Consider the following 27,437-nt stretch of genomic DNA (forward strand, 5'->3'; position numbering starts at 1 on the left):
AGGCAATAAGGTTCGGGACTCACTCAACCAAAGGGGTTTAGGACTCACTCACCCAAGAGAGGATTCCCTCAACTCTCAAAAGAAAGCTCCAAGCTTAATGAAACAAAAGAATGAACATGATGCCACATACTTAGGATTATTACATAGCTCATTTAGGATATGTTTGGTTTGAAGGAAAAGGTAGGGAAAGGAAGGGAAAGGTATGAAAACCTATACAAAGTTTGTAAAGGTTTCCTTACCTTTCCCTTCTTTTCCCTACTTTTTCCTTCAAACCAAACATAGCCTAAGAGAACAAAACTGGTTGTTGGAGCATTTAATAAAACTAGCTATTAGAAACCCACTAACAAACTAGTTGTTAGAAGTTCACTAACAAATTAACAATTAGAAACCCGCTAACCAAAATGGTTGTTGGAAGCCCATTAGTGAGTTTAAATTAAGGCCCGCTTGTCTTATTCTTTGAAAATGATTTTATGTTTGTTGGAGCATAATTTTAAACTGCATCAACCTTCCCCTCTTGAAAAGAACTAGTCCTCGAGTTTTAACAATTCCAAAAGAATGATTTGTCACCACGCCTCCATTACATATCTTTGTTATTAATCCTTTGATAAGCAACTGATGGTGTAAACCACCAATATGGACTGGAATTTATTCATCATGTCTCCTAGCTATTGAGACGGGCTTCATGTGTTTCAAGTCCTTCAACACCCATTCAAAACTTTGAAACAATAGCTTCCAATAAGAATTCTCATACACTTGTATGAAGTAGTCAAAATCTCCTATTTGATAAGTGTTGTCTCCATCACTTTGAAATTCGTTATAAATGATAAAAGATTCATGATACACAATAAAATTGTAAATGTTATTGTAAATGTGATAATAGTAGATTAGGAATGGTGTTGTAATAATAATAGATAAGGATTGATTAGGAATGGTGTTGTGATAATAGTACTTTGCGGAGTCCCCTGTTGTGGTTTGGCCGCAAATGCACCCCTCCTCCAGCCCATGTGCCACTCAGGGTCAACTTGGTGGTTTGGCTAAGTATGGTGCACTAAGTTTAGGGATATGGATGGGCTGCGGGACCTCCACGGTGTGGTAGGGTATCGTCACATAGTGCTAGTGGCTGAATGACGGCCTGATCTGATTTACAGTTTGGCTCGACATAGCGAAATAGAGTTAGGGTAAACCTTTGTTTTGCTCTGTTGGCCAAGGTCGTAGGCAATTAATTAGGCAGCCCGTTCTTGCCAACTATAAATATTGATACTTTACGGAGTATCCTATTGCAGTTTGGCCATGAACACGCCACCGCTCCGGTCCATGTGCCACTTAGGGTTAACTTGGTGGTTTGGCTGAGTATGGTGCAATAAGGGTTAGAGATATGGATGGGACGCGAGACTGGACACAGTGTGGTTGGGTATCGTTACACGGTGTTGGTGGTTGTATAGGCTTTTCACGCCGTCAAAGTGGATGTCATTCCATTTTTATATAACAATGAGTTAACTTGACTCGTAATGCAACATCAATAAGCACCCAGTGCATAGGTAGTTCTATTACATCTTAGTTTACATACAAATATAGGATATTGACAAACATATTAGAAGAGAAAAAAGGAGGGGAGTTGTATTAGTAGACACATTAAAGAACGGTATGCTTGAGTAGTCCTGAGCACACAAACATAAGATTGTCTTTAACAGGCTAAGTTGTGGATGGTTAGTATACAACCCCTTCAAAGGTGGTTGCTTGACACACTGTTGTCAGACCTTGCCCTAAACTCGTCAAGATCACGCTCCAAGCGTGCGATCTTAGTCTTAAATGCTAGATTCTCAAGCTGTAGATCATCCACCTCTTTTTGAAGATTGTGACATAGGCGAGCATAGTGCCGGTACTCCGGGTATGTAACATCAACAGTGCGTACATGCTATGCCTCTTTAAGGTGCCACATTGCAAGATGGGCAGCTTTCTAGACGCTTGCTTTATCTAGCAGACGGAGTTCGCCCGTTAACGAGGACTCATTTCTATTCACCACAATGGTGACAGTTGCCTCATAGAGACCATTTGAGTTGCTTGTTAGCTACTCGGAGTCAATTGTCCTGCAAATAGTCTTTGCAGCCTTCCCTGTCTACAACGGAGGGCATTAACAGCATTGGCCGACGGGCCTAGGGCAACGTGAAGAGGTGTTGCCATCTAGCAACTACAGCGGTCGTGTAACTCCACTCAGGTTGGCCTACGAATAAGCTTTTCATCTCAGCTGCAGCCTGCAGCTAGTCCATCAGATAGGCCAATCATCTACTCATCAAATGGCGCACAGGTAGTCGATTTGAGAGTCCGAAAATCTAATTGTCATTGCACACAGGTAGTAGAACGGAGATTCCAAGAAATTACTCCTCAGTAGTGTGCGCGCATGGTCCTCTAATGAAGGTTTTCACTACCCCATTCATATGCCCGTGAGTTAACTACCACCAATCTATACAGAGTGTACTCAATAGCCCTTTTGGCAGAGCACGTGCAAAGCACCAATCGACCAATGAAGTTATGGCTCAGGAGGTATTAATGAGTCCTTGGTGGTTTTCTTTTCCATATGAAGGGCTGGTATTTGGTGCTATTACGTACCATTGCTTTTTGTTTTCCACATGAACGACTGGTTTTTTGGTGCTATGGCTTATAATTGGTTTTTGTTTTCCACATGAACGGCCGGTTTTTGGTGCTATTGCTTACCATTGCATGACCAGTAGTAGAACACTATACATGAACTATTATGCAATTATAGGAACTCATCTTACTGTTTCCCATTGATGACATATGTACCTTGAACTTTTTATGATCGATGCCCATTACAATTTCATAAATTCTCAATATGGCCAAGAAAAACCAAAGTGAGAGTTTGATAACAATATGCTCTTAACCCTCATTGAACTCTCCTAGTTGTAAACAATCAATAAAACACATAACAACCAGATATTTAATATATTAGATATTACCACTCTAGGAATATCTGGGGGTTTGTGGGGTGCATTTTTCATTCTCCGTATAAGGCCATTAGGTGTCATGATTTATGCAATGGACTATAACCCCTTAAACCCTGATCAAATATCATTTTCCAATTGACCAGGATTGCTTCATCTAAGGCATGAGACTAAAATTAAAAATGAAGAAGATAGTCTCCACTTCACCATCCGTGTGTCATATGAGTAAACTAATTATGTAATTTCATATTGATATATAGATGGGTGGGGAGAGGTGTATATAGGGGTACACTTGTAGTGATTTAGGATGTAAGATAGGAAAGTTGGAGACATATGTTAAATTTGAACAAGGGTGAACAAACCTCCGTTTCACTCCGTCAAGCCTCATCGTAACTTCGATCAGGCCATCGTTCGACCCTTGCTGTCGAGGGACATTACCCTACATGCCATGTCAATCCTCCGGAACGTATCATTATTCACATCCGGCACAAACGGGACGCATAAATGCCGGCGGCCTTAGCTGACAGAGCACAACAGAGCTTTACCCGAAACCTCCGTTTCGCTTAGTTGAGCCTAACTGTAACTCCGATCGAGCCGCCATTCAACCCCTGTCATTGGGGACAATACCTTACCACACCCTACGGGTCCCACGGTCCATCCCCAACCCTACCCATTGGCATGCCACACGTGGCCAAATCCACTAAGTTGCCCCAAAGAGGCACGTGGAACAAAGGAGCAGTGTGTTGGCTACCAAACCAAGTCAAGGCACTTCGGAATGTCCCAATATTCACATCCGGCCCGAACGGGACACAAAATCGCCGGCAACCTTACTCGACAGAGAGAAAGGGGGGTTTACCCAATAGCTCCGTTTCGCTTCGTCGAAACTAACTATGATCTCGATCGGGCCGCCATTCGACCCTTGTCATTGGCGGACAAAACCCTATCACACTGTGTGGGTCCCATGGCCTATCCCTAACCATACCCATTGGCGTGCTACACGTTACCAAATCCACTAAGTTTCCCTAGAAAGGCACGTGCACCGAAGGAGGGGTGCGTTGGCCACCAAACTGGGTCGGGCCACTCCGGAGTATCCCAATATACACATCCAGCCTGAGTGGGACACAAAATTGCTGACAACCTTGGCCAATAGAGCGAAACGGAGGTTTATCCAAAAACGCTATTTCGCTCTATCAAGCCTAACCACAACTCTGATCAGGCAGCCATTCCACCCATATCATTGGCGGACGATACCCTGACACGTCGTACGGGTCCCGCAACCCATCCCTAACCTTACGCATTGGCGCTACACGCGGCCAAATCCACTAAGTTGCCCTTGAGAGGCACGTGGACCGAAGAGCAGTGTGTTCGTCGCAAAACCAACTCAGAGAACTACGAAATGTCCCAATTTACACATCTGGCCCAAACGGGATGCAAAATTGCCGTCGACCTTGCTTGACGGAGCGAAACAGAGGTTTACCCAAAATCTCCGTTTCACTCCGTCGAGCTTAATCGTAACTTCGATCGCACCGCCATAAGACCCATGTCATTGGGGGCAATACCCTACCCCGTTGTGCAAGCCCCATAGCCCAACCCTAACCCTACCCATTGGCACGCACACGTAACTAAATTCACTAAGTTGCCCTGAGAGACACGTGGACCGAAGGAGCAATGCATTGGCCGCAAAACCAGCTCAGTGCACTCCAGAATGTCCCAATATTAACATCCAGCCCGAACAAGATGCAAAATTGCCGACGGCCTTGGTCGACGGAGCGAAATGGAGGTTTACCCAAAAGCTTTGTTTTGCTCGTCAAGCCTAACCGTGACTCCAATCGAGCCGCCATTCGACCCCATCCCCAACCATGACTCCGCCGGTGTTCTTTCCAATTCACACAACCGAGGTGGGGATATAGATAACACCAAAACCAATGACAAGATAACAACATATCACATGTTCTAAACTAAAAATCAACAATGATTTAAACCCCATCTATAGGGGATTACCACAAACAAGCGACGATTGATGGCAAAAATCTGATACTGCAAAGAGAGCCTCAACAGAACGACACTATGGGAGCTGAACTTCCTGAAAATTCTGAAAATGAAGTAGGTAGCCTAACGGGAGCTTCAATGGGAAACTGGGAGGAAGAAGACAAGCTAATGGGAAATATAGGACACGTCAGCTCTACGATTTCTTGCTTCAACCGAGGGGAGGTGAACTTGCTAAAAAACCAGGAAGAGACGAACTTCCTAAAAACCAGTAGGAAAAAAACAGATCCTTATGGGCTCTTCACTGCTGAAACAAACAAGAAGAAATGCAACCACAGATGTACGACCATGGCGAATGCATAAGGAGGAAGATAAACCAGAGATGCGTGACCATGGAGAATGAGCGAGAAGGAAAATGAACCAGAGGTGCACGACCACGGCGAATGCACAAGGAGGAAGATGAGATGGAGAAGGTTAAACCAAGAGGAAGAGCAAGAAGGTGAAACGAAGAGGAAGGCGAAGAAGCTAAAAACCGGAGGATGTGGAAGATGAATACACGAGGCTGGGACGTTCAAACAGAGGTTAGGGACTCGGGTGAGATCAGGAGGAAGAGGAAGACGATGAAAGCAGGAAGAAGAGGAAGACGATGAAAGCAGGAGGAAGAGGAAGAGGAATACACGAGGCTAGGACGTTCAAACGGAGGTTAGGAACTCAAGGGGTATAGTTGGAATAAAAACAAGCACAGGGCTGACGAGTTCAAATTGGTGGAGCGAACGGTAATTACAAATGTAATGCCAGGAGTCAACCATCAATTCGCACTCTGTACAAGGCCATCGGCCATTTCGATTTCTAAGGTGGAATAACCAATAAATACCTCTAAAATATACATATAAAAAAGACTCAACTACTGTCACCAATCAAAACCCTATGGGTAATGGTTGTAATTTTCCACAGAGTACATTATTTTTCGCAAGATCTTGGTCTCATTGGATGAAAACCCTATTTTAATGACACCAAAATGAAGGCAGATGGAAAAATTCTGAGATTTGACACCTACACTTCAGATGAAAGGTGATGAAACAAGAACCACTCTAAATTCTAAAACTCCCTAATAAGTGTATTTAAATTATCTAGACTAATAAATGAATCCATACAACAATAATGAAAACAAAAATAACCAAAAAGAATCAGAATTGGCCCAAATCAAATAACAGAAACTATGAAATTAGCAATGGATGAGAAATTAAGAAAAATGCCATTTCTTTGTCCATTGTTTCCTTCCCTTTTCAACCTAAGTATCACATTAGAGGATAGAAGATGTATCACCTTGAAATTGCAACCTACTACAAGCATATCTTGAATACACTTGCATCTTAAGCTAGAGCATAGCTTAGAACAAAAACATCTCTGAGCAGACTTGCAGAGCAAAACCAAAAATGCATCAAGGCTAAACAAACCATGAAGTCATAATCTCTTCTTTTCTTACTAATCAAAAAACAATGCTTTCTTTTTTTTCTTTCTTTTTTGGACACTGCAACTCAATTAAAACAAATGAGCGAGCTGAAAGACTTAAGAAACAGGTTCATTACTTTAGGTTAACACTTTTTTATCAGTTTACTTTAGGTGAACGTTGGCAGACAGCAACATCATCATTCACCAGTTAGTCTTGGATAATGGTTAACATTGTGCATTATTGTTTGCTACAGCTTTTCAATGATGGAAAGAGAAAAAACAATTTAACTTACTTGTAACGCTTATATGCCAAACCTTTGAAAGCTGCACGCGCTTCAGCTGCTTCAAGGAAAACAACCTGGAAGATATGCATAAACTATGAATACAATACAGCCATACCATTACTTACAGCCAAATATGACCTTGAAATTGACTGAGAGACAAGCATCCTCAATTCTGAATGGACATTGCTGGACAATCACCATGTAACAATTTATGATTGTAATTATGCATACTTTTGATGTATATAGAGAGATAGAGAGACAAAAGATAGAACATAGAGATATAAAATGAGAAATAGGATGAGAGAATGTATCATAGACTGCATATTCCTCTGCCATCCATAATCTTTTCAGTTTTTCCTTTTCTTGGTCAATCATTAAGTAACCAATTTCTATATCCTCCCCTCTTCTTTTTTCAATGAAGTTTTAAGTTAATTCTCAAATATGTGCACTTTGAAGTGTATAACCATGAAGAATGCAACATACAAGTTTCAACTTTCAACTTCATAGTAAGAAACTCCTATATTTTTGGGTGGAGAATAGAAAAGTTGCTACCTAAATGAAAAAGAAAAAGAGAATGCTAACTACAGTGAATGGTCAATAGGATATGTCCATGAACCATTTGAGGAAAATGGACAAGTTTTATGGTAACTGTAAGATTTATTAACTGTATTAAAAGTACGAGCCACTACGAATATCAGCCCAAGTACACCCTTTATCTATACATTATAGTTAACCGGGTTTCCATTAATTACCCTCCAACAGGGCTGTCATTAGAATGGATTTGGTCCAATCTAATCTAAAGCCAATAATGATCCAATCCATAATATCCAAATCTGATCCAATCCAATAACTGATCCTTCCAAAGGTAACAGACCAAGATGGATTGAATTTTTATCAGACTCGACTGGATATCCAATTCAATCCAATAACGAAAAGATCCACTTACTTTCAGTCCAAGTCGATCCTTTAAGCCTTAACAGGCATCCAATATGTAAACCAGTCCTCAAAAATAGGTGTAAACTTGAAAAATTAGAGAGAAAGAGGAAGAAAAGTAAGAGCAGCAGTACAAGAGAAGATGGAGAAAAGAGGAGGAAGAAGAAGAAAGGTTCGAATAATCCTTCCCTTTCTTCTCTAATCCTTTTTACTAAAAATTAATGTTAAAATAATGACAAGTATGCCCTTAATTGGGCGGCCAGCTAGGCAGTAACATAAAGAGATCAAACAAAAAGAAATAACATGTCCATTAAGAGAGGCCCATTAGTTAACAAGAAAATAGAAAAAATATTACAAGAGAAGATACTAGGACCCATTCGGCCCAGTCTCTTTACACTCCCCCTCAAGCTGAGCATAGAGGTCAATCATGCCCGGCTTGCTTATATAGTGTGTTGTTTTCCCTCTCGGAACTCCCTTGGTCAAGATATCAGCTAATTGTTCGTCTGATGTGATGAATGGCAAACAAACTTCTCCTGAGGAAACTCTTTCCCTTATAAAATGTCTATCAACCTCAATGTGCTTAGTTCTATCATGTTGAACAGGATTATGTGCAATATTGATAGCTGATTGGTTGTCACAGTAGAGCATCATTGTCTTCTCATAGTCAAACCCCAATTCCTCTAAAAGGGATCGTAGCCACAGTAATTCTAACACACCATGTGCCATTGCCCTGTATTCTGCTTCAGTTGAAGATCTAGCAACTACAGACTGTTTCTTACTCCTCCATGACACAATGTTCCCAGCGACCAGAGCACAATAACCTGAGGTGGATCTCCTATCATCAATACATCCTGCCCAATCAACATCAGTGAAAGCTTCCAGCTTCATGTGTCCATGTTTAGCAAATATAATACATTTCCCTGGAGTACCTTTCAAGTAACACAGAACCCTTTCTGCAGCAGCTAAATGAGTATCTCTGGGAGAATGCATGACTAATAACACTTACTGCATAGGAACTGTCCGAAGAAGTCATGCAAAGATATAACAATTTCCCAAGTAGTCTCTGAAACACCCCCTTATCAGATAAAAGGTCACCATCTGTAGCAGAAAGCTTATGATTGGGATCAATAGGAGTGGAGATTGGTTTAGCTCCAAGTTTACTAGTCTAAGCAAGGAAGTCAATGACATATTTACGCTGAGAAATGAAGATACCATCCTTAGATCTAGCAACTTCAATGCCCAAAAAATACTGAAGATCTCCCAAATCCTTGATCTCAAATTCAAAGTTAAGAAATCTTTTGAGTTTACTGACCTCGAGTGTCATTACCCGTGACCACAATATCATCAACATAAACTATCAAAAAGGTCACCAGAGAGCCATTTCTCTTCAAGAATAGAGTATGATCAGATTGAGTTTGTGTGTAACAAAAGGAGACAAGAGCAGCCCTAAACCTCTCAAACCAAGCCCGAGGAGACTGTTTGAGACCATAAATAGATTTCTGCAGTTTACACACCTTGCCTTGCATTTCCTTCCCATACACTCCTGGAGGCAAGGACATATAGACCTCTTCATGTAGGTCTCCATTCAAGAAGGCATTTTTAACATCAAACTGGTGTAGGGGGCCAAAAGTAGCGGCTAGGGATAACAAAACCCGGACTGAGGTCATCTTAGCTAGAGGAGCAAATGTTTCAAGATAGTCAATACAATACATCTGTGTAGCCTTTAGCAACCAGCCTAGCCTTAAACCTCTCAATAGATCCATTAGAGTGATATTTAATGGTAAACACCCATTTACAACCCACTGGTTCCTTCCCTTCAGGCAAGTCAACAATATCCCAGTTATGGTTTTTATGCAAAGCATCAAGTTCAGCCATCATAGCATCCCTCCATTCAGGTTTAGATAAGGCTTCTGGTACGAACCTGGGTATCACATGGGAAGAAACAGAAGCAAAAAAATAGTAGTAGGAAGGAGAGAGAAGCTTGTAAGACAGGTGTTTGGAGATACAATGGATTGTACACTTCCGCTTGCCCTTGCGGAGAGCAATAGGAAGGTCAAGGTCTAGGAAAGATGTAGATGGGTCAGAGGAAGGCTGACCTGTTACTTCAGTAATGATGAGAGGAGCAAAAGGCTCTTCTATAGGAGTGGAAACAACTTGCCCATGTCTGAATCTATGCCTTTGGTACCACCTTTGGAGAACAGGATGAGGAGGAATTATAGGGGAATGAGGTGGAGGAGGAGGAATAAGAATATTGGAGGTAGGTCCAATGGGAGAAGTGGACACCTCATGATAGGACTCAAGAGGAATGGGAAGAGGAACAGCTGTGGACATAGCAAAGGGTTCTTCAAATTTCTCCCACTCAGGAGAAATACTAAAGAAATGAGTCAACTCAACAAATGTGACATCCCGAGATACAAAGCGGGTGCCACTAACTGGATCAAAACAGCAATATCCCTTCTGTGTGGAGGCATATCCTAGAAAAACACATTTACGCGCCTTAAGTTCAAATTTGTTCCTTTGATGGCTGTGAACATGCACATAGCAAGTGCACCCAAAAACACGGAGAGGAAGAAAAAAAAGATCCTCATCCGAGAAGATAAGGCTAAAGGGGGTTTTGAAGTTAAGAACCTGAGAGGGCATATGATTGATCAAAAAGGTAGTAGTAAGAACAACATTTCCCCAAAATTTTATAGGAACATGGGATGCAAACAGGACAGATCTGGCAACTTCAACCACATGTCGGTTCTTCCTTTCTGCCACTCTATTCTGTTGTGGAGTGTAGGGACAAGAACTTTGATGAATAACCCCAAAAGTTTCAAGATAGGCAGAGACGGTTTTCTCAAAATTCTCCTTAGCATTATCAAAACGGAATATTTTGATCCGAGTGTTAAACTGGGTGAGGATGAGTTCATGAAATTTTTGCACAATAGGCGGTACTTCATCCCTGGATTTCATGAGATAAATCCAAGTGTAATGAGAGTAGTCATCAATAAAAATGATAAAGTACCTATAACCCCCCATAGTTGGCAAATGATATAGCCCACACACATTAGAGTGAACAATACGAAAAAGGAGAAAGAGATCTTTTATTGCTTACTAAATAAGAATGTGTACAATGCTTTGCCAATTCACACGACTCACAATGAAGACTCGATAAAGACACTCCCTTAAACATATCTGGAAACAAATGACTCAAAGTAGAAAAAGACAAATGACCAAACCAAAAGTGACATAACAAGACTGTCAATAGACTCTGACAAGACTGACTCTAAGGCAACTCCATGAGGTGGTCCAAAAGCTCTATCCGGTGTGTCCAGCAAGTATATTCCGTTCGCCTCATGGCCACTCCCAATCATCCTCTAAGATTGTAGGTCCTAAAAAACACAATGAGTGGGCAAAAAGGTTATGCTACAATTCATGGATTTAGTTAAGCTGCTAATAGATAAAAGGTTTGTATTAAGTTTAGGGACATGAAGAACAGAGGATAAATAAAGGGTGTCAGAGGTCTTTATATCTTCTTTACCAAAAATGAGAGCAAGAGACCCATCAGCAAGGGATATTTTCTCTTTACCAGAGAGAAGGTGGTATGAGTAGAAGAGATTAGACAGGCTAGTCATATGGTCTGATGCACCGGAATCAATAATCCAAGGGATTTTGTGATTACCTGAAACTGAAGCATGATTTGTAGAAGCACGAATACCTGAGTGAGCAAATGCAGATGATGATGATGTGTTACTGGAAGAGAGATGAAGAAACAGTAGCTTCCAAGTGATTTAGCAGCCTCCCATACTTTTCAAAATCCGCCTTCATTGCTGCCAACTGCTATATGGTTGATTTTTCTTCACTCCCCTTATTTCCTCCTTCAAGTACTGTAGCAACATTAGTTGTCTTAGGCTTTCCTATCTGACTGCCCTTCTTAGAACTGTTGTTATTCTTAAACCTATCAGGAAGAAGCTCAGGATGAAGCTTCCAGCAAGTGTCCTTTGTATGCCTCGGTTTCTTGCAAAATTCACATATTTGCTCCTTTTTCTCAGTAGGACCCTCTGGCCTTATTCCAGCATGTGCAAAAGACACTTGAAGTCAAACCAGAACCCAGCTGCTTGAAAACTAAGGTTTTACTCCATCCAACTATTGAGGAGGAAGAGAGAGAAGAAGCAGCCGCTCCTACCAGAGCTTCCCAATCTTTTCCAAACCTGAGCCGCCCTCCTTTAGGAGCCAAAAGACACCTCCCAAGCACAGAGCGCCACACCCAAAGCTTCACCTTTACATGTACCTTCGAAAATCTCTAGTCGGCTAGGGTTTTGGGCAGCAATAGAACTGCACCACTTCTTGGCAATATCCAGCCAGATTTAAACTCTCCGAACCCTCTACCAACTAGGCCAAAGATCCTCTGAGCTATAGAGAACCTATCTCTCCATACACTCTCTTAATCTAAGGGTGTATGGGAAAAGAGGAAGAAGAAAAGAAGGAAGAAAGAAACCTGCTTTGATACCAAGATGTAAACCAGTCCTCAAAAATAGGTGTAAACTTGAAAAATTAGAGAGAAAAAGGAGGAAGAAAAGTAAGAGCAACAGTACAAGAGAAGAAGATGGAGAAAAGAGGAGGAAGAAGAAAAAAGGTTCAAATAATCCTTCCCTTTCTTTTCTAATCCTTTTTACTAAAAATTAATGTTAAAATAATTACAAGTATGCCCTTAAGTGGGCGGCCAACTAGGCAGTAACATAAAGAGATCAAACAAAAAGAAATAACAGGCCCATTAGCTAACAAGAAAATAGAAAAAATATCACAAGAGAAGATACTAGGACCCATTCGGCCTAGTCTCTTTACAATCCACATCCAAAGTTATTGGATTTGGATCAGATTGAACAATCTGTTGACGGCCCGAGCCCCAATAAGTATTAATTCACTTACCCCTTGCTTAATTAACATATCTACCAAACTGTTAACTTCCCTTGGGAGACAAAAATTCTGAACTCCCAATTCCCTTATCTCTCTTAGCAAATTCCCATGCTTTCACTGTCCGGGATTGCTATTTGATAAGCAACTCACTGTGATGTTAGAATCACCTTTTAGGCTATGTTTGGTTTGAAGGAAAAAGTAGGGAAAGGTAGGGAAGCCTATAAAAAATTTGTGAAAGGCTTCCCTACCTTTCCCTTCCTTTCCCTACTTTTTACTTCAAACCGAACATAGCCTTAGTGAACCAGCCAAACTTTTCTAGATAAAAAAGTGTTTGATTCGTAGCAACTTTTTGTCATTCTTCCCATTTCTACCCATTCTTGTCCATCCTAAAATCTCATCAGTAGTAAGAATAAGCAAGAATGAGAGTAAAACCAAACATGGCCTAGACCTCATATTTTCAGAAAAATTAAAGCAAAGTAACTCCTAACCAAAAAGAGAGTTCTCTAAATAGTTAAATGCATCTCCTTTATCAATTATGATCTGTGCTCAACTACAGTAATGCAGGTGATAAAAGTACATGATATACACCAAGATTCCAACAAACAAACATCAAGAAATAAAAGCATCTTAAGACCATAAAGTTATTAGAACAATACACAGCTTATAAAGGTTTTCTTTTTTTTCCTTGTTTTTGGATTGGTAAATAAAGTTTACTGGTGAAAGAAAAAAATTAGGTACTATCTAGATAGATCTTTTTGAGCCAAAAACAAGTATTACCAATTAAAACATAAAATAATGCATACCAAGGCCAATGTTTTTGTAGGGGGAAGAATAATTTTGTCCAAACTACCAAACTTCCCAAACATATTTGCTAAATCTCCTTCAGATGAACCATAAGGCAAGTTCTTCACTATCAGAACATGGTTGCTCCTTCTAACATTGCCAGCCTTTCTAGCTGCCAGCTCCTCCAAAGCAGTTATATTTACTCCATCATTTTCTAATGCTTTTTTGGTTTTTGCGATCACATGTGTTTCTCCCAAAGCAATACGCACAGCAAGATCATCTGCTTCCCGGTCAAGTAAATCACTTTTACTAACACCACATTCCCTAGCAATATTTTCAACAACCTATTCAAATAGCACCAGAATAGTCACCAAAATGAAAGCATAGAGTTAAGAAAACTTGAATAATTGAGTTAAAACAAAAAAAAAAACAGAAAAGCTATAATTTAAGTCAACATTAAAGGAAATATGAACTTATCAAAACTTGCTTGAATAGAATTAGGAATATATACCATTCTTATACATGAAACATTGAGATGTGAAACTTGATATTGAAAGTTATGCATCATACACTTACACATAAATCAGGTAAAAATGTGTTATCTTTCTTCTATCAGCATTAAGAGGCATGTTTATGATAATTTTTTTTTCTTTTTTTCAATATGGAAAAGTAAATTTTGTCAAAAAAAGAACTAGTGTTACATCACGCATACTAAGCTGAGACCTAATTAAGCAAGCAAAAGCTTAAAATGTTACAGAAAACACATTATACATTTTTCTGATTGTACCAGTAAATTGTATTGATTGTGGGGAAACAAAAATTATAATATTAACAATGATTAAAAGTGCTTTTAAGTTAGGCTAGATGGAGCTACTTAACCCCACATTTGTTCTCTAAAGCTTGAAACTATGTAGTAACCCCTAAAAATTTGATAAAAAAGAAAAACTTTATTAAGAAAAAAAAAATAGACCACAACAACAAAAGGTGATAAGATATCACCCATGAAAGAGAAAACTCAGACCCCCAACACCAGCCACAATCCTATAGCCCCTTGAACACAAACATTTCCCCCAGCCTGACCTTAAACAATCAGAAAACCTCACTGCCAGGATTACAAGACCATCACAAGAGACCCAAACTCTCCCCCTACACCCCAATTCCCAGACACATGCAACCACCTACTTATCAAACCTCTACATTCGAAATATCCACACCCAAACCATTCTTCTTTTCCAGCTCCAAAAAAAAACTTTTCTTGCAAATTCTTCCCCTCCCAGAAAAAATAGCCCCATGCTTTGCTTACTTGAACTTCTGTTTCTACTATTTTTCCAAATTATTTTTTTCTGTTTTTCTCACTTGATCTAAAGTACCTCTTCATTTTCCTATTTCCCCTTCGCAACCTCTTCCTCATCTTCATCCTTTAGAGCATCAGAATTGGGTCCAATCTTCATCTCCTCCACTTCTCTTTTCAACTTGTCCAAAGAACTACCACTCCTTCAAACATTGCTCTGATTTCTATTTTTGACCTCCACCCCTTCCTCTTATACACCCTCTTGAATTTACTTACTGTTAAACAGTTTTGTATACCCTTAGCTTCAATCAAAATTGATGTACTTTATGAGTTTATTGTAAATGAATAAAAGTGCATATTTGATTCATGTTCCCTTGGTATGTTTCTGTGTAATACCCTTAAATTGGACACTTATTGAGACTCGTGTTAGTTTAGAATGTTCACAGCCAGTGGGTCAGTCTGGGGAGACCTATCCTGACAAGGCTGACACTGTGGTGCCACCAAGTCGGTTGGAGTGGCTTGTCTCGACTACCGGGGTGAGACCCTAGGCACATACAGTGTGGGATTAATTGAATCTTTGAACTGGACCAGATTTCCAGTATTGCCCTGGACCTTGGAGATTGATGGGCAAAACTGGAAAATTACACCCGACCCCTAGACTCGATTATGATACTGCACTAGGTGTCGGATCGAGCTGTCTTTGATGTACCAATCAGTGAGATCCTTAGCGGAGGTCAAAACCTGGGTATGTTGGGACAATCCGAGAATTCATCTGAGTGGGTGATCATAGTGACAGGATCAGCCCCTTTGTCGGACAAAGGTAATGATCGGGGATGCACTCTCACTGTTGGAAACCAAGACTGCCGGTAGTCGATTTCAACCGTTGAGATTTGTTTTGCAAAGTATATTTTATATGAGATCTAAAAGTATATATATTATGGTTTCTAAAATGTTTGCAAAAAGGTTTTAATTCCCGGGATCCATATAAGTAGAGAGTGCAACACTGTTCCTTGCAGCCGAGGGAGAGGTCCTCTCTTGTCGGGCAGTGTATGATCATTAAGGGCTGAGAGGTTAAGTGTAAGACCATTGAGGATAATACCTGATGGGCTAATCTTGCATCTGCCCACAGTCCCTGGGTGTTACAAGGTGGCTTGGCCCAAGGACCACTTAGGGTAAGTGTTGGGCCCATAGAGCCCATTCGATGGGTTTCAGGGGGTGCACTGTCTTTAACAGTGTATTCGACCAGGCCTTGTAACAAAGGCTGGGCCGAACCCATGTGGTTGATGTGTAGATCAATGCTTGGGTCCCACGCCATACAAGGAAGCCCAACTGGGCAGCAGTTAGGAAGGTTAAGTGAGCACATAAGCTTAATGGGCCTAAAGCCCATTTCGAACTGGGCTATTTATTTAGTTAATTAAAGGGGCGAATTCTGAGATAGATTAGCAGATAAGATAGGGTCTTAATCCTATCCACTCAGAAAGTCCAAATCTGAATGTGATTCAGATCTAGAAACCTCCTAATGGGATTAGGAGAAAGCTAATCTAATCTGCAGATAAGATAAGGGTTTATCCTTATCACTAGAAGAGAAGGCTGATCCAAATATGATTTGGATAAGCAGCTCCTAATGGGATTAGAAGCTGATCTTTTAAGTTAACAAAGGAAGGAGGGGGCGGCAGCCTTTAGGAGATATACATCAGATCCTCTTTAGTGCTGAAATCAAGAAGAGAGAATTCTGCACCCTGCGAATACTCTCTTGCCGCCTCCCTGTTTTTGCCGCACTATTTGCCAGTTCGATCTCTAGTTGTGGGAGAAGTCAAGATTGGATCTTGACATCAGTTCTTTGAGAAATGATTGAAAAGGAAGCTGTGCTCACGTACCATTCTACTGATTCTTGCGAAGGACAGTGTTCTTGGGGAAGAACACTATTGATTCTGCTCCATCCTGCACTACGCCATCTTCAGTGGGAGCAGTCTTTGGATCCTTCCTTGGGCGTGAACACCTTCATTGGGAGATATTACTTCTCCGTATCAGGTATAATTCTCTCCTATTCCTTTTGGTTCAGATCTGGTTCAGTTTAAGGTTCAAGAATGATCCTTGAAAATATGATTTTCTAAATAGGGAATGTGATTCCCAATTGAAGGGAGAGAAAAATTTTTTGAAATTCGCCCCCTTATTCCGCAATCTTTGGGCGTCCATGGGATGGATCTCTCATCCCTTCACTTACTGCAATGGCCAGCTCCTAAAAGACCATCTTTCAACTGATAGAAAACTTCAGTGACATGACCACTATTTGATCCTTTGGGTTGTTTCAAGTTCACCAAAGATTTTCCACCATTTCTAGCCCCATCTGTTGTACTTACATCCCTTTTCCTCCCCAAATCCACCCCCAGCTTTCCAATAACCACTTCTGTCACAGGATCTAACATCACTATATCTCCACTTGAACCTTCAATTTCGTTGGAACTCTCAGCACCTTCATTTTCCCCACCTAGATCGATGCAGCCTTCCCCCAACTTGAAAGAGTCAACCCCCTTACATGTCCAGGGGTACCCTCCACCCAAAGAGATTACTTCCCAAAATCAACCCCACTCTTACTCAAAACAACTAATGTCTTCTTGATTTTGCGTCCTTGTTGAAACTACATCATCTGTCATCACCTCTTCAAATGCATAATCTGATGAAGTCTGCTCTATAAACAATCCATCATTGCCAAAACTCCAACCTCAAAACCAAATCCTGACTACGACTCCTCATCACAAACCTCATTATTGCCCTATTGTTGAGAATCTGCCTCTTCTGTTGCTGATGTCCTCGCATGATCACCCCCTAAGCACCAAGGTCCTTCCCACAATCCCCTAATGTCTGCCAATTCTTCCCGCATCATGTTCTCTCCCAATATGAGTTAGGACCTTAAACATTAGTCAACACCCACACAAACCCATCATTCAAATTTTTCAATTTTACAAACACCTTAAAATTACCCACCAACTCTTCCAAACATTCTATTGTTTCCTCTCACCACAAGTTAACTCCACTTAAACCCCATAAGCTCCTTACCCACCTCGCATCCAACTGTTGAAGCTTAGACTCTTAAACCATCATGCTCAGGCTTCTCTATAATCTTAAACCCCAAACCACTCACATTCCAGCTTAAGATCTTCATGAAACTCAAACTATAAGCAAACCCCAATTGCCTATCCTCCTTCCCTAGTAACTTCCTTTCCTCCTACCCTTCCTCACACTAAATTCCTTGTCACCTTCAACATCATTCACCAACCTCTCAACTTCATTCATTTTTTTCCTTGTCTTACCTCTCTCCTTTCCTTTTTTTGATAGTAGAAGAGAAATTTTATTAAAGAAAAAAGAAACCGGTTACAACCCTGTAAGGTGCTAACTTAACACCTTGAACAAAAACACTTTCAACCACCTTGCCAGAAAAGAAAAACTCATACATCAACTTCACATCCAACTTAACCAAAGCTCTCCTCACAGACTCAACTCTAAACTAACAAAAGAAGCAAGACATCATCATCCCAATTGCTAAAATCTATCTCCCCACCGTCTTCTACGCCACCACCTCCCTCCTTGCCTTTCCTAACATAGGATTTTAGTTCCTTTGTGGAACTTACCATATGGCCCAATTCATTGGCTATTTCCACCACGGGCTCCTGACCATCTTCAATCCCATTTCTATCTCTTTCTCCTCTTTTTCTTCCCCTGTTACTTCCTCTTTTTTCTCTAAGTCTTCTTTATCTTTTGCAACTCTCTCTACTAGTGATCCCTCTTTACCATAAGGCCCAATTCATTGGTTATTCATCTTGTTGCTTGCTTCCTCTCCCAACAATCTCAATATTTGCTGCCCTCATTACCCTGACTATTACCCCATTCTCCCTCATGACTAGATTCTTTTTTTTATCAGTAACAATAAACTTTATTTCATGACTAGATTCAATTCTATTTTACTTCTCAACTTTTAAATTTCCCCTATCCCCCTAGCTTATAGCTTTCACCATCAGAATCATTTACAATGGGCTTAGCAGACAAGGAATGGGATAACTGTGTTTCTGCACAGTTAACAAAACAGCCATTAGTACCCAAAATCAAATGAACACAAGTACCTGGGGGAGCCAGGGCAGAAACAACTGCAGAAGAAGACCACAACAAAGTATCCTTTTTCCTGTTATGGAAGGCTACGCATGCCTACTACCTTGTTGGTCTAACCTCATTGAAGAGTTTCCATAGGAGAATTGCAAGGTTAATCAAAATCTGGCAAATTAGCTGGTTTCCTTCTCGTTCTGACTGCTTGAGGTCCCTATGTGTTGCTTGGACTAGAACGCCGACATCCCTCCTTTATCAGTCAACCAGTTCTCTGCTTCATCTTCCAAACCTCCTTCAAAGACTTCTTGGAGATTCTCATTGAACAATTCTGTCAAGCTAAGTCATCTTGGCCCACACTAGTATGCACTGTTTCCTCCATACTGTTGATGCTAGAGGCATCCTCTGAGTTGCTTCCATCATCTTTATCCTCTAAGTTCACCCACCTTATATCACCTGTTTCATTGCTGAGTTCTTCAAAATGAAAATATCTGGATTAGGGTGTTCTTGCTCGGTAGAAATGCAAGGGAACCACTACATAGTGACTTTACTCCAGCATAACCTCCCCACCTTCTTTTCCTCAACTTTCTTCAAGGGAGACAATGATATATTACACTTATCATCTCCCTATAAACCTAAATTAGTTCCAGTCACGTGCACACTTAATATTTCGCATAGTCTACAGTCCCCAGAACAAAATGGCTTCCTTCATTTGATTAAGCCCTACCACCCCACTTCAGTTGTCTCACACATTTTGGTTCTTCTTTAGACCCATCTTCATCTTAACTTTAAAATATCCACGTAGGACAAATTATTGGCCATTGGATGTAATTCAAATGCTTTTGATTCCTTTCCTAAAACAGTATGAGTTGTTTTTACCCTCACTTGAGACCCACCAACTTCCCCATTTTTTTATTTTTCTGTTCTTCCTTTTCTTTGCCCCCTCTTACCCTGCCACATGTCAGTTTCCATGCCACGTCACTGTCATCTTCAACCTCTCACCCTTGCAACCAGAGCATCAATTCAGTTTCCAAGCTACCCAAACCTTCCTCCATATCCCCTCTATAGATAGATCCAAGCATCAAGGGGTTCTATCAAAGTTGGCACCAATGATTTTGATTCTAGCTGTGTGCAGGTCTAGTGTGTACAACGCTTCAAGAACCCCACCACACACAATTGCAATCTTCTCAAAGACATGCTCCAATGGTCCAACCATAGACTGAACGGAAGCACAAAAAGCTTCGGGACCAAGCATTCTTCTTTAATTCCTTCTTGTTACAAGATGGGGACCAATTTTCCACTCTAACAGCTCCTTCCACTGTTTTTACTATCATGAAATCCACCTAAAACTCCCCCAGGTCAAGCACTGCCTTAATTGTCTTCAAAGAGCATTAGAATTGTCATCTCTTCAATTTGAATCTTCCGCATGACCAAGCCAACACTCTTTTCCAGTCCATTACCTTTTTCTTAGCAATGATCACCATTTTTCTATTACAATCCTCCTTATTTCTCCCCAAGCAAGGCTTTGGAAATGTAGCAGAGCCATTAATCGATACCTCCGATCCTTCTTTTTCAGTTCCAGTTTAGCCCTTGACCTCCATTCCCCTTATTTTCTCCTCTCGTCACCCAATAGATCCTTTCAAACTCCTCACCACAAACTCTTGCAATAGCTCTGCTATCAAAGTCAACCCTGTTTTCCTTTCCCTTCTGGAAAACAAATTATTTGCCTTCCACTGCTGCCAAAAACTTCAGTTAACATCAAGAAGCATACAATTTTGTTAAATCTCTTCCCAACCAAGTAACTCTTCCATTCCCTTCTGAACTCACTTTTTCCAACCTCAAGTCTTTGTAGTGTGAACCGCACCATCCACAAACCTTTGAACCATCAAATTCTTGTCTTCCCTTACTTTCAGTGTTGCTACCCTTCTAGATTCCCTAGGACGAATCTCTTATTCTCTACCACAACTTCCTCCCACCATCTCATCACAAGTATGAAGCCTTCCTCCACCTCCCCCTATATTCAATACCCTCCCATGCCCAACATCTCATGTAGGAATGAAGCCCCCGCTTCTTTATTCTCCATATTTATGTCACTTTCCCTCGCAGGTATGAATCCCCCCCACTTTCTTCTTTGCCACCCCTTTCTTCAACAAGTCCAAGCAAAGATTGCTTCTTGTGTTGTTCTGAGAGGATCCACCACCACATTTGTGCTAATGAATTTGGGTCTTTTGATTTCACCACATTAAAGTCACCCCCAAAACAGCATGGCACACTCCATGTACCACTTATCTCAACTCTTCCCACACATCCTCCCTTCCCCCTCTCATCAAATGCATACACATTTGAAAGCACCCACAACTGATCCCCTTTTACATTCTTGAAGAAAATGCATATTGGTAATCTACCTTTCAGTTCACCAATTTTACAAAATAAATTTGGATTCCCAAACATTAGAATTCCCCAGCCTAGCATACTGAATTCTGAAGGTACTTCCACAGATCCACCCATTCTTCAACATTATTTCACCAGACCTCATTACTTATTCCACTCTCCACTTCTTCCGGTTTGTTTATTGAAACTTCAATATTGTAATCTAATCTTTTCTGACCATGTTGCCCACTTGCATTCTTCCCAAAGACCTCAAAAACTCCATGTTATTAATTTCATTTCTTCTTCCACTTCTGGATTCTTCTTTCTTCTGTAACCCTCTCACCCCTCTTTTAGCTTCTCTCATAGGCCATTCCCCAATCTCACTTTATTCTCTCTGATCACTAGCACCTCACCACCTCTTCCTTCCTAGACATCCCTTCCTCCCTTATCTGTCACATGCCTCTGATCCCCATCTTCATTGACCTTTTTTTCTATTATCTTTATCTCCATTTTATGGTCCTTTGTCCTCCACTCTTCTTCTAATTCCATGAATTCCCTTATTGTATACTCTTCTAATTCAAGCATTTCATCCAACACTACCTCTCTTTCTTCCATACTAGAGCAGTCTGGACCTTCACCCCCCACCTCTAACACGTCTTACATCTTCCCCTTCTTCATGCAACTCATCTCTTAGAGGTCCAGTATCGTACAATCTTCTTGTATACACAAATCATTCAGTATCACCTTCATTTCCTTCTAATATTTGAGCCTCAGACTCAACAGCTTGCTGATAGATATCATCCACAGCCCTGTGTCAGACATCTTACCACAACAGAATCCTCACCCTTGTTCCTCCTTAACCACTTTATCGTTCCCTTCATCTCCATCCTTGCTACACCCAAACACTTCAACCACCTATCATACACCCTCTTCCTTCTCTCTCACTCATCCTTTCTGCTAACCTTGTTCAACAATGTCTTAGGTGTGGGACTCGATGGAGTTCAAACCAAAGCCATCCTCCAACAGCTTACCTTTCTTAAACTCTTTGCCACCCCCTCTCTTCTCCCCTGCTGCCAATGACTCTGGTACATCGTTGAGCCTCAGTCCACACACTTCTTTTCCTTTGGTTGTAGCAGCCTCCTTTGTATTCCCAAGCTCTACTGCCTGCCACTAGCTGACTTTGTACTCTTTCTTTTCTTTGCTTTCTCGTTGAAACTCACTTCTATCTTTAGGTCTGGTCTTCCATTCTACCTACATTCATTTTTCTCATATCTTGCAATAATCCCTATCCAGTCCTCTGCCTCTTTCACCATCTCCAAGCATCACCCTTTGCCTGTTGACTTACCTCCCTTTTCTTCTCACTATCTACATTCATTTTTCTCAGATCTTGCAATAATCCCTATCCAAACCTCTGCCCATTTCACCTTCTCTGAGCATCACCCTTCATCTGTTGGCTTACCTCCCTTTTCTTCTCACTTCCCTCTTCCTTTTTGATCCTAGACTTTCTTTGGCCATTTTTTCCTTTTAAACTTTTTATTCATTGCATCTTGCCTACACTTATATTATAACTCTCATTTATGCATCAAATAGTGGCATATCCATCTCAGCTCTCCCTATGTGTCAATCACTTGTCTTCTTGTTATGATCGAACCACTGACTCCCCTCTGTATCATTAAACCTCCATGGGTTCAACTTCCCATCAAAAATCCCCTCTACCTCTTGCCCCATGTCTCCTTATCAAAATTCCTTTTCTGCCCCTTCCTTGACCCCAAGGTTCAAAGTATCGATACACACAAACAGGCATATCAAGTGTTTCAATACCTAATAAATCTTTTCTTCAGTTTTTCTTTTTCAAAACTGCTTCAGGGAGTCAGTTTTAGGCCTGCCTACCCCGTGAAACTGGTCAAAATCTGAAGCAACCCTTATTTGGGGTTTCAGGGGCCTGCCGATACAGGGTGCATCATATTGAAATTTTGAACCTTGCTTGACCCAAAGTTTCACCTTCCACATTCAAATGACTGTTCACCTTCTTAAAATCTGCATCATCTTGCTCACTACCCTCTATTCTATGCCCAGATCTCTTCCCCCAATCTTGTTCACCAACTGGGAACATGTCTCATCCTCCCTCTTTACCACTTTACCAGCAAACATCAATTCGCACAGCAACAAAATGTCTTCAATCTCTTTTGCTTCTAAAAATAATCTAGCCACCATCAAGTTGTCACAGGTTATATGCCCATCAACTGTCAGAAACTTGCCGGCTGCCGCATGCATCTCCTATTACACATTTGTATGCAACAAGCATGTAAAGGAATGCCTGCTAGGTTTGTCCATAGTCCATACCAACTTATTTTCTGTTGTATACTTCATCAACCCCACCAACAGATAGCAACATCCAATACACAGTTCTGATTGTCTAACTTGGGTTTTTCAAATGCCAAAACCTTCTCAGGTTCTTCCCTATTTTAAAATGCATTCCTACATTCACCTTTCTAATTCCCAATGATCTTGCCAGCTCCTATTTTGCTTCTGCCCAAAGTTCAACATTTTTTGTCTCTGGGCCAATACTAGCAAATCTTCCAACCAAATTGGCTCTCAAAAGTTCCAACTTCCAATCTACAGTTCAGTTCACCCACATCCTTCACCACTATTTTCCTCATCATGAAACATTAGGGCTGGCTTACAATAAGATAATGTGCTCAGTATGTCACAGAAAGCAAACAATTAAGAGGCTAAGGATCCAGAACTTGCTCATACCATGAAGTGACACTATATGTAAAAGACAAGAGCAACAACCTAGAGCTGTGGACATAGTTCCCACTGACCAGGGATCAAGTTCCACTGTCACCCTCCCCACTGGCCCACCCCTCCCTCCAAGTTTACCTCGGAAAAAAAAAAGAAAAAAGAAAAAAAAAAGTCTATTCGACCTAGTAGTGACAATCACCCAAAAAAATAAAGAAAGAAAGAAAACAGCCTAGTCACTAAAGATAGGTTTAGTTCCTTTGAGAAGTTTTGGGTGGGTTGCTAGGAACAGAAACTTAGAAGAGTTTCCCTCTAAAAGAGATAGGCTTCATAAACAATTTAGATTCCTAATATCTCAGCTTAGTTACAAGGTAAGCATATATGATGGAAAAATGCAATTTCTTTTTCATAGTAAAATGTAACTTCTAAATTGGGCATACTGTATCAGGGTGCATGAACAAACTATTCCATGCTCGTGTATCTCCACTAGCTTCAGTTGCCTTCTTCCGTTCCTCCCTACGTTGCTTAAAAGTTTTTGCTTCTTGGTTGACATCAAACCTGGAGAGTAGGTGAGTCCAAATATAGACGTTCCTTATTAGTCATCAAATATTTGCATGAAGAAAGCTACAAACGAAGCACAAACAAGTAACAATAACATAAATGATAAATGTAGCTCAACACCTAACAACACTAACCCTTTCTTCTCAGAAGGAATTCGTTGTTTTGATGGCATAATATGCAACAGTCTTCCTTGGAATATAGAATTGTCTAGTTCTTCTAGTGCCCTGAAATAATAAACACAAATAATTACATTTTAGATGTAAGGTCATTGAGAAACATAACTTACACATAGGTAGGTGACAGACATAAAATGATCAAAATCACTGGAAAACAGGAAAGGGGTTTCTAAGATTAACAATTGTGAAATCAAATTTTTTTTATGAGGATGTTGTGAAATCAAAATTATAAACTTGAAATGCGAGCCAACATTTGCATCTAGCTCAAGCGATGACACAAATGATTGCAAAGAAAAAAAAGGCAGGATGTCCTTACAATAAATGAAAAAAAAAACAAATCAGGAGATATAAATATATCTTTCTTTATACAACAAATTCTGTACGTCATAGTCCCAAAAGTGAAATTAGGCTTTATCAAATATCATTGTGAAAATACCATAAATTTTGAATTTGAAAATGAAAATTATTACCTATTTGCAGAATCAGAAAGTGAATAAAGAACATAAGCAATTCCTTTGGACCGCTTGGTATCTTTATCAACTACTATATGGACCTGTGAGACATCACCAAATTTGCTGAATAGCTCCACCAACTCCTCCTCACTGAATTTCATTAAAACACAAAAGGCCAATTAGAATAAATAATCTGAAATAATTCTAAATTCTAATAAAATTTTATGTTCATATTGATTTCATATAACAGATAAACATTTTCCCAGGATATAACTTCTAGAGAGAGGAAAATCAAGATAAGCATACGTTGCACTATATGGAAGATTACGAACAAATAGACGACCAGTCTTCAGAACTTCTTCTTTCTCATCTTTTAATTCTGATGACAGTTCTCCAGCAACCATTTCACCATCAGATTCTTCAGAAGGTGCCTCTTTTTCAACATTCTCCTCTAGGGTTGCACCCTTATGGGCATCAAGGAGCTCCTCATCTACTTTCTCATCAATGCTGTTACTGCAATCATCATCATCTTCTTCACTTTCTGAGTCTGACCAGTCTTTCTTAACTCTACTCTTGAAGTAATCCGTATCTGAGAGAACCTCATCACGAGCTAGATCATGTGAGTGCTTTGTTGCATGATAGTCAGAGGGCTCATTTTCTGTTTCATCATTTTCATTAAATTCAGCCTCCACCAAAGCTGTTTGTTTTCTGCCTCCCTTGCCTGACATATTCTGCTTTCCATCAACCTTTCCATTCTGGTCAAGAAATGGAGCTCCCAACTCATCATTAGCCCACAACTTTGATTTAGACCGTGGCTGCATAACCTGAAGAAACTCTTGAAGCTTTAAGTCATTTTTTTCACTGCCCTTTTTAGAATTCTCTGTGTTGCCTTTAGAATCCAAAATTTTTGAACTTTTGGAACCAGTACTCTTTTTGTTCTCCTTAGTCAATTCTTCTTGTTTCTTTACTGAATATCGACTCCACGGACGAGGCATATTTGGATCCCCAACTTTACGAGCTACCTGATGTAAGGATATTTGTTGATTTCAATTAAATTTCATGTTGCTAAAGGTCCAGTCCTTGCTTCCTTAACTTATATTTGCACTCTTGTTATCTTAATTCCTACTGAATCTAAAGAATAAAATCAAGGAAATGAACAAGTTCTTAAGACAAAATTACAAACCTCACATGTAATTCTACAAGTATCTAGGTAAGAGTTATTGAAGTAATTAAGAGCTGTTTCTGCCTCTTGCTCAGTCCGAAACCCAATGAAAGCAAATTGTCTGCTCTTACCATCTCTGAATTGACCCAAAAAACAGACAAAATTAATACTAGAACTATAGCCATCAAGTATCAAACAAGAATGAATAAGTGAACGATTGAAAATAAAAAAAAGAAGCAAAAAGGGAAAGAGAATTCGATCAAATTACTTGGTCTTCATCACTTTTGCGTCGGTTACTTCCCCTTTCTGAGAGAAGAACTCTCTGAGGCGATCCTCCGCAATATATTTAGGAATATTCTTAACACAAATCCGAGACCTGAGAACATAATAGGAAAATAAATCAAAAAGAACACCCAAGGCATCGAAAAAAGAAAAGAGTAGAAAAGCGTGATTCTGGAAGAGAATGTGCTCACATTGTTACTTAGTTCACAATCAGACTTTAAGATAGAGCAGTGGTAGTTAGCTGTTTCTCGAAACAGAGAAAAGAAGGGAGTTTGTTAGGGGGTGAGCAGTAATCTCCTAGATGTACCATTCCTACTATATATCAAAATCATATTTCACGAAAAACTCTGCGTCTCACATGGTCTATGATGCTCTGAATAGTGGTTGTGGAGGTGGACTGGTGTTGAGACGTTCGTCGACTTAGAGATGAAGCAGCAGACCAACGGCCAGCGGTGAAGTTGGAATGGTGGCAGCAATCGACCGACTTTGAGATTCTGGAGGCTACGTTCTCCTTAAGGTTAGTTCACCCCAAAAAAAGAGGTTTTTCGAACTGTTTTTCTGTTCGAGAAATCTCTTAAATTACCCAAATTCACTTAGGACTCAACTTTTCTGACAAATACTACGGGCCCGTTTGGTTTATAGGAATAGTGGTCTGAAATCAAAATCGGAATGACTTATTTGACTTATTCTAGTTCCAATTGTTTGTTCGGGAGGAAACGAAATTCCATGAAATGGCATTCTCCCATCTAAGGATTCCCATTTGAAGAAATCCATTCCAACTGGTTTCAATTCCCATCTCAACCAAACTGGCTATAAGAATATATCATTCTAATTCCAATTCCAGAAGCAAACCAAACAGATCCTTAAGTCTTCTGTTTGGATAAATTGCTGAAACCTCCTCTAAAGTATATTGTTGCTACTGAAAGTCTGAAACCTCCCCTAAGGTTTATAAATTGCAATAACCTTCCCAGAAGTTTTCTCTAAACTTTACTGTTGCTACTGAAACCAA

The 27,437-nt window shown here is 40.3% G+C and overlaps 1 protein-coding gene across 1 annotated transcript in view; it reads right to left on the reverse strand.

The window, feature by feature from the left end:
* The window catches only part of LOC148874246 (multiple RNA-binding domain-containing protein 1-like), a 44,792-nt gene extending 17,804 nt beyond the window's left edge, over positions 1-26,988 (reverse strand). Inside the window, exons 1-10 of the mRNA XM_088965193.1 lie at positions 26,787-26,988; positions 26,620-26,669; positions 26,415-26,522; positions 26,168-26,282; positions 25,291-26,006; positions 25,003-25,134; positions 24,491-24,580; positions 24,236-24,353; positions 13,318-13,641; positions 6,692-6,756 (exon numbers count right to left, since the gene is read on the reverse strand). Of these exons, the coding sequence (XP_088821319.1) occupies positions 6,692-6,756; positions 13,318-13,641; positions 24,236-24,353; positions 24,491-24,580; positions 25,003-25,134; positions 25,291-26,006; positions 26,168-26,282; positions 26,415-26,522; positions 26,620-26,621 (1,670 nt within the window). The 5' untranslated portion in view covers positions 26,622-26,669; positions 26,787-26,988. The remainder of the gene's footprint in view (positions 1-6,691; positions 6,757-13,317; positions 13,642-24,235; positions 24,354-24,490; positions 24,581-25,002; positions 25,135-25,290; positions 26,007-26,167; positions 26,283-26,414; positions 26,523-26,619; positions 26,670-26,786) is intronic.
* Between the last annotated feature and the right edge of the window lie 449 nt (positions 26,989-27,437).

Source organism: Nelumbo lutea, chromosome 1 (genome assembly GCF_056320005.1).
Source record: "Nelumbo lutea isolate HS-2025 chromosome 1, American lotus-T2T, whole genome shotgun sequence".
In the NCBI taxonomy this organism is placed as follows: domain Eukaryota; kingdom Viridiplantae; phylum Streptophyta; class Magnoliopsida; order Proteales; family Nelumbonaceae; genus Nelumbo; species Nelumbo lutea.